The sequence below is a fragment of the Caloenas nicobarica genome, chromosome 13 (genome assembly GCF_036013445.1).
Source record: "Caloenas nicobarica isolate bCalNic1 chromosome 13, bCalNic1.hap1, whole genome shotgun sequence".
Taxonomy (NCBI): domain Eukaryota; kingdom Metazoa; phylum Chordata; class Aves; order Columbiformes; family Columbidae; genus Caloenas; species Caloenas nicobarica.
The window spans coordinates 18673289-18685771 of NC_088257.1; the positions used below are offsets into that span (position 1 = coordinate 18673289).

The window sequence follows — 12483 nt, forward strand, 5'->3', positions numbered from 1 at the left end:
TGTAGGCTGGGTGTCTCCGGCACAGGGTTCAAGGGCTGTACCCACTTCTGCTCAGCAGCCTGGTGTTGAAATGGGACAATTTCCCCCTTTCTTGTGCCCACATCACCTGAGGGATCTGTGGCCAGTGTTGCCTGCTGCCTGCCCTGCCTGGGACTCCAGCAGGCAGTCCCCTGTGGGGACCTGGCTTCTGAGACCTCCCCATGCTGGGGCAGCAGGGCTGTGCCGGGCACTGGGCTGTGGTGTGGCACTTCGGGGCAGTCTGGCTGTGCCCATGGGCGGTGACACTTCACAGGGAGATGGACACTGTCCCTGTCCCTGCAAACCCATGCGGAGCAGCCGGTGCAGTGGGCTGAAAGTGGGTATGGACTGCTCCAGTCCTGGACCTTCCCCCCATCCCTCTGTCTGTCCCATCTGTCCCTTGCCACCCTCGGGGTTCTCCCTCACCTCTCGTGGTCCACGGTTCCAGCGGAGCAGCATGGTGACAGTGCCGCTGTGGCCTCCTTGGCCGCCCTGCTCCGGGCTCCAGGGTGATGCCAAGACGTCCCCAGCGGGCACAGGGCTCAGCCTGCGGGCAGGGGCAGGCAGCCCTGCAGGAACTGCTGCGGGTGCAGGCAGCCCTCGCAGCACCCAGCCCACGCCTCCCACTGCCGGTCCCTCCTCTGGGCCAACCCTCCAGCCCCAATCCCTGTCCCACCCTCCCGTCCTGCCCCTTCCTGGGCATGCTCCTGCCCCATGCTTGGCCCTCGGCCAGGCTCTGCCCTCCTTTGAGGGCTGCCCCCCATCCTCCCTGCTCCTTCTTTCATTTTCCCATCAAGGGTCCTGCTCCCCACCACGAGCCCTTGGACATGCATTGCCATGGAGCAACCAGGCTTCTCTGAGACCCCCACCCTGAGGGAGGTCTTTGAAGTGCTTGGGTGCATTAGGCTCTATCTGCTATTTCTGCCTCTGGCTGCAGGCAAGAGGAGATATTTGCTATATCCACCATGGTCTGGGACTGGGCAGGGTGCAGGTGCTGGGAAGGTGTTGCCAAAAATGAGAAAACAGGCTAAAATATTCATGCTGGTGAGAGGATGTAGGAGGGCTGGCACTGGGGCTCATTGGGTGAAAAGTTGGGAACACGAATTCCTCCCCATGCTGCAGGGATACAGGAACCCATCCCACTGCTGGTGCCCCATGATAAGGGGGATGTGGAGTGAACTGAGGGGCAGGACAGCAGTGGGGTCTGGGGTGGCAGGGGAACATTGGAAGGGTTTTTCTCCTGTAAAGAGCCTGTACTTTCACCACTGGCCAGCCCAGCTGCCTCTAACACAATGCTTTTTGCAAGACCCCCATGGCGCTGGCAGTTAGTCTGGCTCAGCTGTTACCCAACCTCTCACATGGAGGATGTCTGAGGCTGATATCTCACAACACCCTTATCTGCTCCTGATGGCAAAGCTGATAACCACTCCCTGCCCCCTGAGGGTCCAGCTCCCTGGGGACCCCTTTTCTCCAACCCAGGCTGGTCCTTGCCTGCCCCAACAACACCCCCCAAAAGCCTTTGTGGGGGGTGGGAGTGGCAGGAGCCACCTTGCACAAGTCTCTGTGCCTGCAGCTAGGTGTGGAACGGCAGCTTCTCATCGCAGCCTTGCTCCTACAAAGCAGAAGCAGAACTCAGCAACAGCCCAGCATGGCTTTTACCTTCCTCCCTCTTCCTCATCAGCTGCTCCGGCATAGGCCGACGTGTCCCCAGGGCTGAGGATGGCAGAGGTGGCCCCATGGACCACCCTGTGGGTGGGATGCGGAGACGGGGTGCATGTGGACCCTCAGGGTGTGCAGGGACCTTCTGGCGTTGCACCATGAACTGTGCCATCCCACTGGGCTCCCGCCTCTGCTCCTTAGAGGAAGCTGTTTGGGTAAATATAAGCACCCGCTGCTCATGGGAAAGGTGCTGAGGTCTGCAGTGGGAGCAGCTGGAGGGGCAGAGTAAAGGGTGTCAGTAGCGCTGGTGGCAGCCAGTGTGCCATCGGTTCCACCCCGCCATGCTGGAGGCATCAGCGCCTGTGAAGCAGACTCCTGCATGGGGCCAGATCCTGGTTCAGCGCTGTCCGGCTCCCTCCAGCACCTCTACAAACCCCTCCTAACTGTAACCTGCTACCAGGAGTGGTGCTCCTCCTGCCTGCCGGGAGGGCAGAGATGGGCTGCTGGGGAAGAAAACATTGTCTCAGGGTAGAAGGGACACCCTGGGACATTTCCAGAATGGCAAGGCACAGTCCCATCTGGTGGCCTGACATGGCCAATACCAGGGCTCTGTTGCCACAAGCCCCATCCTGATGGCTGCTGACAGGCCAGTTTGGTGTAGAAAACTCTCTACCCTGCTCCCTTCTCTCTCTGCAGTCACCTAAGTGCCAGGATTGGGGGTTCAGTTCCCCTGGCAGGGGGAAAACCCCTGCTCAGGCACCTCTGCTGAGCCCCGGCACCCAGTTCCTAACGGTGACTGCCCCTTCCCAGAGCCCAGCCGGGAGAACAGCCCAAGCCAGGACACTCCCAGCTGTGGGAGCACTGTGGGGCCAGACAGCTGGCACAGGACCGGGCCAGAGAGGACCAGAGTACTGCAGAGTGACAGGGCACGGTGTGGCACCGGCATTCATGACGTGTGTGCTGCGGCTTGGGTTGTTTCCTGAGGGCTTCCTGTCGGCCCACTTTCTGCATCACAGGTTTTAAAGGCTCTGTTTGATCTCTTTGGTGTCTGCCAACCTGCTGATGCAATCTATATTTAGACATTTGCCTCCTCGGGCTGAGGCAGAGAGCCCTGCTGTGACTAGCGGTTCACACAGCAGGAGAGTTTTGCCTCCTCCCTGGAGGAGGATCAGAAAAGACCTCTTGGTCTGGGGGGATTTGGCTTCATGAAAATGCTGGCAAGGACTGGAGGAAGGAAAGATCAAAGTGAAGGTTGGATCCTTCTAGCACATTGGCCTGTGTGGTCCTTCACCTTTCAAGGCAGCACCCATGATGACACTGGCCCTCAAGGTCAACATGTCCAGATGCCCATCCATCCATCCATCCATCCACACACCCATTTTTCCCTCCCTCCCTCCCTCTATCCATCCATCCCTATCCATCAAGCTTTGCTGCACCCTGGGGCCTTTGTTTTAATCTTCAGCTCTACCCATGCTGGATCATGCCGGAGGATGTGTACGGTGATGCAGGTGCATCTCTTGGGAGCAGAACAGGGTGAGGGACACTCAGGGCTCATACGTAGAGGGAAAATACCATGTAGGATAGCTGGAATTGTGGGATTGGGACTGAGCCCAGAGCATTTGCTGGGGCATGGTAGAGAGCTGAGTCCCTGGGAGGGCTCGGTGGAGGAGTGGGGAGGGGGAAGGGGGAGTCTCTTGGGCTTGGAAATCTGCTGGACCTCTCTAGGCAAAATCCCTGCTGAAGGCCAGTTCATGAGATAAGATGGACTGCTGGAGGGTTTCCTGCTGGGGTCAGGGTCCCAGTGTGGGTGGTGGGGGTGAGTGAGAGTTGCTCAAGACCTCTCCATGAGCTCAGGAGATGCAAAGAATGAGATCTCAGGGATGGGGCCACATCCTCCTCCAGCTGGGGCATGTTTGACACTGGCAGCACTGGAGTGGGCTGCGGAGCTGTGTGCAGGAGGGACAGAGAGCCCATGCCACGCTCCCCCTGTCCCCCATCCATCAGGCTGCCAGCTGACATCACTGACTCTGGGCTAATCTCTTGTCCAGCAGCAGCTTCCCGTTTCCTTTCCAATCTCTGCACTGAGGGGCGGCTCCTCTCTGCTTGGGGCCAGGCAGGAAAATCCATCCAGCTGGGCTCTCGTGTGGGGCTGCAACCCCTGCGTGTCTGACCCTCACCCTGCTGGGCTGCGGGCCACCCACTCCCTCAGCATCCTGGCGAGGGCACCCGGGGGGGCTCTGGTCCCCTGGCACTCTGCCTGTCCCCTCCCTCCCTCAGGTGCTTGGGGAATGCTGGTGCAAGTCCCCCTTCCTGTGAAACTCAACAGTGGCACATGGGGTAGGAAGAAATCACCAGGTTGGGGGTCCCAGCACCCCATGGGGTCTGGGCCAGCCCCCTCCCCAAACCCCATAGGTTTCACCCTGCTCTCTGGCCGAGGCGATGCCAGCTGCTCTTGTCCTTCCCATGCGGTCGATGCCACTGCCATCGGGTCATTTTGGGCAGCATCCTGGGCCAAGATGTCGCCCACCCTGGCACAGCCTTCCCTGGGGCTGGCTGGGGAATGGGAACTCCTCTCCAGCCCCTCACTGCTCAGGCAGCAGCTCCTCACACCCTGCAGCAGAGTTGCAGCTTGGTTGCTGCAGAGAAACAGCCAGGGAATGGGAAGGGACAAGGCTGCTTCCTGCAGCACCAAACCCATCCAGGGTGGTCTTCACCCCAGCACCCTGCGGGCTTGGGGTGCCAGCGGGCTCTGCCCCATCACGACAGCACCCAGGGGTGTTTGTCCCCCTTGCTCTGACCACAGTTCCCTGCCCAGGTCTGTCACGATTATTGCAAAGTGTTTTGTGGGTAATTTGGGGCTGGGATGTGTCTTTTCAGAAATAAAATCCTCCGTGCTGTGGGTGCCCTCTGTCTGCTGGCATGGCGGGAGCAGCACGGGACAGGGTGGGACTGGTCACCTCACCGTGAGACCCATGTGGGAACCTGCACATCTCCTGCCCTTGGGTTTTCCACATTTTCCCTGCAGAGCTGGCTTCTTGCCCCTGCTTTGTTTGAGCCTCCAGCCCAGCTGCAAACCGTGGGAGTTGGCTGCCCCAACGGCCAGGACCTCCTCTCCCCTCCCCAGCACTCTCTGCAGAGAGACACGTGCGTGTGATGTCCCCCTGGAGCAACATGGGGGACATACGTGACCTAACAGGCTGGCTAAAGGGGAATGTGAGCATCTGTACTTGGGATGCTGGGGTGGGTGTCCGGATGAACTGGAGAGGAGAAGCTCAAGGTGTAGGGGAAGCAAACACAGGGCAGCAGCACCCACAGCCTGGGGAAAGGATGCAGGGGGCTCAGGGTGACCAGGGAGTGTGAGGCTGAAGGGGTCAGAGAGGCCCCAAAATCTGCAGTGGCAAGTGGCTCTGGGCAGGCTGAAAGACCTGGATACTTCCAGGGGCTTGTCCCACCACTGCCTGGGCAGAGCTCTGACTGTGGGAGAGGCCACCACACCCTCGTCATGTCCCCCAGTCTTTACTTTGCTGGGACAGGTCTGGAGCTGAGCATCCCAGCACCATCAGCAGCAACGGCCCCATTCACATTGGCCTTGCACAGATCAGGCTTAACCCCACCTGGGGCAGGAGCCCAGCAGCCTTGGAACGTGGGAGTGAATGGGTGGATGGAAAATCCAGCATTTGTCAGCGTATTCCCCCAGCGGTGTCTGTCTAGACTGACTTCCCGTTGTCCGGCGAAAGCTGCCTCATGCCCACGCACAGTCAACTGCATGCGTGTGGGGGTGTGGAGCCCAGCATCTGCCCCTCCTGCCCCACTGCCGGCCACCTCGCTCCCTGATGAGGGGCACCCCTGGGTGCTGGGACTGCACAGCTGGACTGGCCCACCCCTCCAACCCAGGACCTGGTGTGTGGACAGCCTTAGCGTGGGATCCATGCCAGTGTCCCCGTTGTCCCGTGCCAGCCCGAAGCTCTCTCGCTCACACACCTATCCCTTTATTGTTGTGCCAGAAACTACAGCAGTGGGAAACACTGAGAGTGGGGACAGAGGCTGCCCAAGACCCCACTGCCAGGACAAGTCCCTCCAAACACCACATGGGGAAGGGGTCCTCAGAACTAGCTGGGCTAGAGCCAGCCTGCGGAGGTTAGTCTGATGCCCACGAGAGGACTTGGGATGAGGCTTCCTGAGATGGCAGGTGGGGTCACACAAAGTCCGGGAGGACTTGGTGGGCTGGAGTGGGTCCAGCCTAATTGTGGAGCTGGCAGAGCAGGACCTTGGGCCAGAGAGGGTCGGTCAAAGCCCTGTGCTGCTGCAAAGCCTGGGCAGGACCCCCATAGACCTCTTTTTCTGGACTTTTGAGAAGGTCTTACAGTGGCAAAGGGACATCCTGGTGCCAGGAAAGCTCCTACCCACCCCATGAAGGGTTCCCTCTCTCTTGCCCTGCCAAACCTCTCCTTGGGGCACCCACTCCCCTGACGGTTGTACCTCCTGCTTGGGGACATCTCCATGGGCCACCATGTGTGCCGAGGGGACCAGGTTGCCCATCCTCTTTCTTTCCAGCCTCCATGCTGCAGGTTCCCATGGAACAGTTCCCGGCTGCCCAGGTAGGGGGGTCTATGATGAAGGAGTTGGAAGACAGACGTGACTGTTGGGCTGCAAGGGGACAAATTCCCACCCATATCCCCTGGCTTCCAAGCTTCGGTCACAAGGGGGTCCCACATGAAAGGGCTGTGGCAAGGACTCAGGCCTCATGGTCACTGGTACTCAGTTGGTCCTCGGGAAGTCCCGTCTCGTCAATGTTCTCTAGTGAGTCGGCGTGCTGCACCGAGAGCTCAGTCAGGCTGACACTGGGCAGCGTGTTCTGCTCCGGGTACACCCAGGGCTTGTATCCAGGGTCATGCTTGCGTTTCCACTCTGGGTACTTCAGCCCAGCCTTGTAGATCTTCTTCATCGCCTGTGGGCAGAGTGGGTCCAGCCTGTCACAATGTCCCAAGTCCCCAGTGGGGATGGAGCCACCCCAGTCTGTGGGCACAGCTTCCAGCTCCCCCATTGCTTGCTTTTTGGGGTGCTGGAAGGGGATGGAGGCCTGGCTTGGACCACACAGCCCCAGCAGCATGCCCAGTGCATGTCCTGTGAGCCCTGGGTCACCCAGCACCTGTCCTGTGAGTCTTTGGTCACTCAGCACCCATCCTGTAAACTCTGGGTCACCCAGCACCCATCCTGCCCCTACCTAGGGGGTTACTTTGGGGCAGCTCATCCCTGATGCCTGTGCATCCCACCACCAGCCACGCACCCTGCTTACCTTCGGTGCCACAAACTGGGAGACGCGGTTCACCACCCACTTTGGTAGCGACCCTGCAAGAACCCAAAGACCCATCACTCAGCCAGCCCGGTCCAGCCCCAGAGGAGCACCATCAGCCTGCAGAGTCCCGTGCCAGGCAGGACGCTCCCAGGGCAGATGGCACCTGCCCCACGCAGTGCCCTGGGAGGGGACCCCCTTCTTCCCCGGGTTGTCTCCACTTCCCAGTGCCCTTTGGACCTCTAGGTGATGGAGAGCCATGGTGGGTGAGCTTCAGAGATGGGTCTCATTCTATCCCCAAGGAGGCATGCTGCACCCTCCCCTCCTGCTGACACTCACCACGAGGGTCCACCTGGGTGAGATAATAGAGGACGCAGGCGCCGGCACCATTTGCCTTGATCAGGTAACCTGTCTGCAGGGACACGGCTCTCACAAAATCCTTCCGGGGCGGGTATTTCTGCAGAGAGAGGTCATTCTCCTCAGAGCCTGCCTGAGCTGCTGCCCAGCCCTGCCTGGGCACACCAGCCCATGGGACCAGCACCCATGCCAGGGCTGTGGCCGGTTGGGAGCTCACCGGGTGCTTCACGCTGTAGTTGATGATCATGTAGTCATTGCCCAGGGGCAGCCAGGAGCGCAGGGTGACGAAATCCCGGTTCTTCAGGGGGCTAGGGCACTTCCCTGCAGACAGACCCTGTTACATCCCAACCTCTTGCCCCTGTGGCCCCATACCCACACACAGGGCCGGGGGATTGGGGAGGAGGGATACTGGGGGTCCCAAGGGGCTGGAGGATGCTCACAGGAGTAGTATCCCACATCAGCATTTACGGTCAGGCGCCCGATGTCGTAGGTCTCGATCATGTTTGAGTCCCATTTCTTGCGGTAGCGGGTGTCGTGCAGCACGTCGTAGAGGGTCTCAGCAGGGACGTCCTTGCAGGAGATGCGAGTCTGCAGGGAGACAGGGGAGTCAGGCCACTGGGACACCATCGGGGGTAACACCCACCCCCAGGGCATGGGGCTGTGCTCCTCTGGGGACAAGGACTTTGGGTTGTTCCTGTGTACAGTGGCGTGTCTCTGTGTTGCTATAGGGTCACACGCATGTGCCATGGGAGGATTCTCTGCACGCGCCGTGCAGGGCATGTCCCTGTGGTCTGCTTCACAATGGTCCAGGCAAAGTCACCAGCCCCACTGCTGGCATGCAGCACATGCATCCCTCCAGCAAAAGCGGGAGGGCGGTGGGGGTAGAAGGACCCTCTGCCCTCAAATGGGGCTGCCTAGTGGTCCAGGCCCTGTCCCCTCACCCCGTGTTCCTGCAGAGCAAGCAAAGGGATGCTCCTGCCCTGGCATGATGCTCTCGGGTGTGGGGTCTGGTCCGGGGAGGTTGGTGGGGCCCCGGCTGCAACCGGAGCCGTGGAGCTGCCTGACCGTGCTGGCGAGTGCATTATTGATGAAGCCGGCTGGCCCGCTCCTCTCAATGCCCAGAGGAAGGAGATGTCATCTGCTCCTCGTTAGAGACCTTGCATCTTTGATGAGGTGTTCAGCAGTGCTGTGTAATTGGAGATGGCCCTCTGAACGTGGCAGGTCCCATCAATCTCAGGCAAGCTTTCCCTGATGGCCTGGGTGATGGTTTCTGCCCGGCATGCTGGACTCGTGCCCAGGACAGGCTGGGAGATGTGCTACGCTCCCTGAGGCACCATGGAGGAGAGTGTGGGAGTGCCCAGCCTCTTCCTCCTGCTCCCCCTCCCCAGCCACCCCCTCCCAGCTGCTGCGGGGTGGAGGGTGCCTCAAGCTGGAGGTAGAGCTCGTTATCCTTCTGGGCTCCTGCAAGCTCCAGTTATCACAGGGAGGGTATCACAGCCTTGCACCCCCAAAATCCCCCACTAAAGCCTGTCCACCACCCCTCCCCAGCCACAGATGAACAGAAGGTGTGCAAGAGCCGCACCATGAGCAGCAGGCGGTCAGCTGGGATGGGGAAAGCACAAAGCTGCAAATCAGGCCATCCACAGTGAATTCAGGTGGAAAAAACGCAAAGCTCCAACTGCTCAGGGACTCTCCAGGTTATGCCTGAATTAATGGAAAGACTGGGGCTCTTCTGACCCCCAAGGCGCAGCCTGTGCAGCTCAGCTCTCCTGCCCAGACTGAGTGGCATCCTCCATCCCACATTTTGGGAAGGGTCCCTGGGCAGTGCTGACACCTGCACCATGGCCAGGGCCTGTCCAGGGCAGAAAAGCCACATCAAGGAAGTGTTACTTGCCATGATCCAGGCTGGGCAATGGTGCTCAGACCCCCCTGAACCTGCCTGGGGTCCTCTTTCTATAGATGGCCAAAGGGGATATAACTGCATCCCCTCTGCTGAGCTGTGGTTGTTGGAACTTGGCTGGATTTCATGAGGTTCCTTGCAGCCTGTCTCTCCACCCTGTCCAGGTCACGCCAAGCACCAGCCTTGTCTCCAGCACTTCAAATGCTCTCCTCACTTCAGTGCTGCCTGCAGACTCACTGGGAGAGCACCCAGTCCCACCATCACAGTAACAGGGTATGATCCAGCAACTGGCCATCATCTGGACTCTGCACTGCTGGTCACCATGCCGTCAGCCTGGTGGTGAGCTGGTTTTCCACCTCGTCTTCTCTAGTCCATACCTCACCAATCTGGTGACAAGGAGGCTATGGAAAACCCTGTCAAAGACTTTACTAAAGTCAAGATGTGTGGCTTTCACTGTTCTCTCCATCCTCACACAGTCAGTCCTCTCATTGCAGGAGGCAACCAGGCTGGTCAAGCATGATTTCCTTTTGTTAGGTCCCTGCTGCTGTTCCTACTGCCCTTGTCCTTTAGGACATAGCTTCCAGGAGGATGTTTTCCATTACCTTTCTAGGGATGGAGGTGACACAGCAGCCCATAGTGCCCTGGAGTGTCCTTCTTGCCCTTCTGGAAGATGAATGTGACATTTGCCTCTTCCCATTTATCAGGGACCTCCTGCAGTCACCAGGACTTTTCAAAGAGATGTCGGCAAACCCCCTCAAACTGTTCTTGGTGTGTCCTGCCTGGTGCTGTGGACTTGTGCATGCCCAACTGGCTTAAGTGCTGTCTGATCCTAGCCCAGAAGCCCTTCCCCAGCTCACTGCGGCAAGGTGACATGTATTGCAGCTACACCTCTGCAGAGAGTGCTGCTCCTCCTAATCCTCCTCCTCACCTTGGCCCTGCTGGGCCTCCATCCATGGCAGCACTGCAATCATTGCGTGCCCAGCTCCTCCTGGTGTCTTCCCAGCTGAATGCACTGGTGTGCAGACACCCGAGATGGGCTGCCGGTTACTGTGTTTGGCAGAGCGGTGCAAGAGCCTTCTCCATTGTACTGCACCCAGGTGCCTCCTCACCACCTCCCCACACCTCTCCTGCTCTTCAGGTCATAGTAACCCTTCCCTGATACTCCCACTTGAAAGCTCTCCTTACCAGCTCGGCCAGTCTGTTGGTAAGATGCTCTGGCTTGGCTTGCTCAGGTGGATCCCATCATTGCATCCTGGTCCTTGGAGGCCAGAGAAGCCAAAGCCCTGCCTGTGACACCAGCCACGAAGCCAAGTGCTGTCCCACAAGATACTCCCATTCAGGGCTTACCCTGTGATGAGGCTCCCATGCCTCTCACCCCCAGCACCCCATAACCACTCTGGAGGTACTCAGGGTCACCTGGCAGTGCCGTGTGGATGTGCAACAAGGTGTAACAGCCTGGGAGATGCTTGAGCCCTGCTAGTCCCTCTGCAGCATCCCAGATCTGGCCCTGGCAAGCAACAAACATCCTGAGACAGCACACTGGGGCTCTTAAATTCTCTGGGATGCTTGTACAGTGCAGGATGAGAGGTGATGTGCCCCAGGATGGCGTGGCCAGGGGACAGGCACGAGGGAGCCATCCCTCCAGCCTTTCTCATGCCCGGGGGCTCCCAACAAATCCATCTCCTTAATGTAATCGATCCCAGGGCCTTCCCGCTTGTGTCCGGATCAAGGGCAGCTGCAACATGAGCGCACACGCGTGTGTGCATGGCAGGAGGCTGCAGCAGGCAACCCAGCAGGTGAAGAGGCTAAAGCCTGGGGCAGGCAGGGAGAACCTGCAGAGCAGGCACCTCTGGGGGATGAACCCTACCAGCCCCTGCATTTGGGGCAGAAACACCCACAGGCAGGCTGGACCAGGGTGCTGTGCACTCCCAGGACAGGCCAGCACCCTGGGGACCCACAGAAGCAGCTGGGCAGGCAGCTGGGGCAGGGGAGGGCTGGCAGTCCCGCAGCTGCCAGCATCTGCTTACCTTGATTTTCTGCACCGTGCAGCTTTCCTCCTGCCCCTGACTCCACACGGTCACGCCAGCCTTGTTATACCGACAGTGCCAGCCCTCCAGGCTCTCGCACTGATCTCTGAAGGAGCTGAAGTCGGAGTCATCCGGGATATAAACCATCTCCCCTCCTCTGGACATGAGGTTGAGCTGCTGGACCCAGGGCGCAGGCACCGGCTGCAGGAAGGCTCCTTCTGCCTCACCTCACGGGAAACTCAGCTCTGCCCTTGAGCTCTGCCTTGCTGGACTCCTGCTGCAGCTCACGTCATCCTTGGAGCCCCAAGCCCATGTCCCCAGAGCAGGCACCGGTCACTCAGGTGCACCAGGGTGGGCAGAGACCTCCAGCCACCCTGGCCAGGCTGCGCTGCACGAAGCAGCAGGGAGGAAGGCTCGTTCCTTGCAGTCACTATCGCAGCTGCTGGGAGCTCAGATGTCTTCCCCGGCTGGCTAAGCAGGATCACATTTCTCTCCAGCTGGCTGTCAGCTCCTCTATTATTCAGCAGGTAGCAGCATGCAGGTGGCTCGGCTTTCAGGGCAGAGCTGCCCCCGGCTCCTCGAGCCCTCTGTCCCTCTCGGCCCCGCTGTCCCCTCACCGGCACACTGGCAATCTCTGTGCCTGACTTTGCAGCACCAGTCGCTGGCGGGATCAGCTGATCACCTGCTGGGAGAAGCAGCCAGGACTCCCAGCAGTGTGGCGGAAGCGATGGGCTTCAGCATCGGCAGGATGCGGGCCAGCGCGTGTCCTGGCCTGCCTGGAATGGGGCTGTGGTCCAGTGCACATGACCTTGGCTGTCAAGGTGTCCTGTGTCTGTGGGGTGGGCTCCTGGCATGGGGAAGGGAAAGAATTTGCAGGTGGGAAGGTTTCCCCTCTCTGAGCTTGCAGGACCCTGGTAGTGCTCATGGGAAGGGCTCAGGGCTGAGGGTTTCTAGCCCACCCTCCTGCTTGGAGGAGAAACACCACCAGCACAGGGTAAGGTCATCCATGGCTTTATCCAGCTGTATCTTGAAGGATGGACTTGCCCCAACTCCTTGGTGGCATGTCCCACAGCTGTACTGCATCCCCAGGAAAATAAATAATAATTCCTACAGTTAATCTGAAGCTGCAATTAATGTCTCTTCTCCTTTGTTACATCTCATGCCCTACTGAGACAGCGTGGCCCTGTTGCCTTTGCATCTGCCCACCAGGCAGCTGCATGATGCTGGTG

General features: G+C 59.4%; 1 protein-coding gene across 1 annotated transcript; it reads right to left on the bottom strand.

The window, feature by feature from the left end:
* Positions 1-6412: 6412 nt before the first annotated feature.
* On the bottom strand, positions 6413-11419 carry LOC135994017 (START domain-containing protein 10-like). The gene is made up of 6 exons (XM_065644284.1): positions 11255-11419; positions 7768-7915; positions 7545-7648; positions 7310-7427; positions 6974-7026; positions 6413-6625 (listed from the first exon to the last, which is right to left on the bottom strand). The coding sequence occupies exons 1-6, from the start codon at positions 11417-11419 to the stop codon at positions 6413-6415; spliced, it is 801 nt and encodes a 266-aa protein (XP_065500356.1).
* Positions 11420-12483: the final 1064 nt, after the last annotated feature.

Bases quoted from the DNA above. Each gene is read 5' to 3' on its own strand.
- LOC135994017 (XM_065644284.1), bottom strand. From the start codon at position 11,419: ATGTCCAGAGGAGGGGAGATGGTTTATATCCCGGATGACTCCGACTTC. The intron at 7,916-11,254 runs GTAAGCAGATGC...GTCTCCCTGCAG, and splicing joins GCACGGTGCAGAAAATCAAG to ACTCGCATCTCCTGCAAGGA. The intron at 7,649-7,767 runs GTGAGCATCCTC...GTCTGTCTGCAG, and splicing joins TGATGTGGGATACTACTCCT to GGAAGTGCCCTAGCCCCCTG.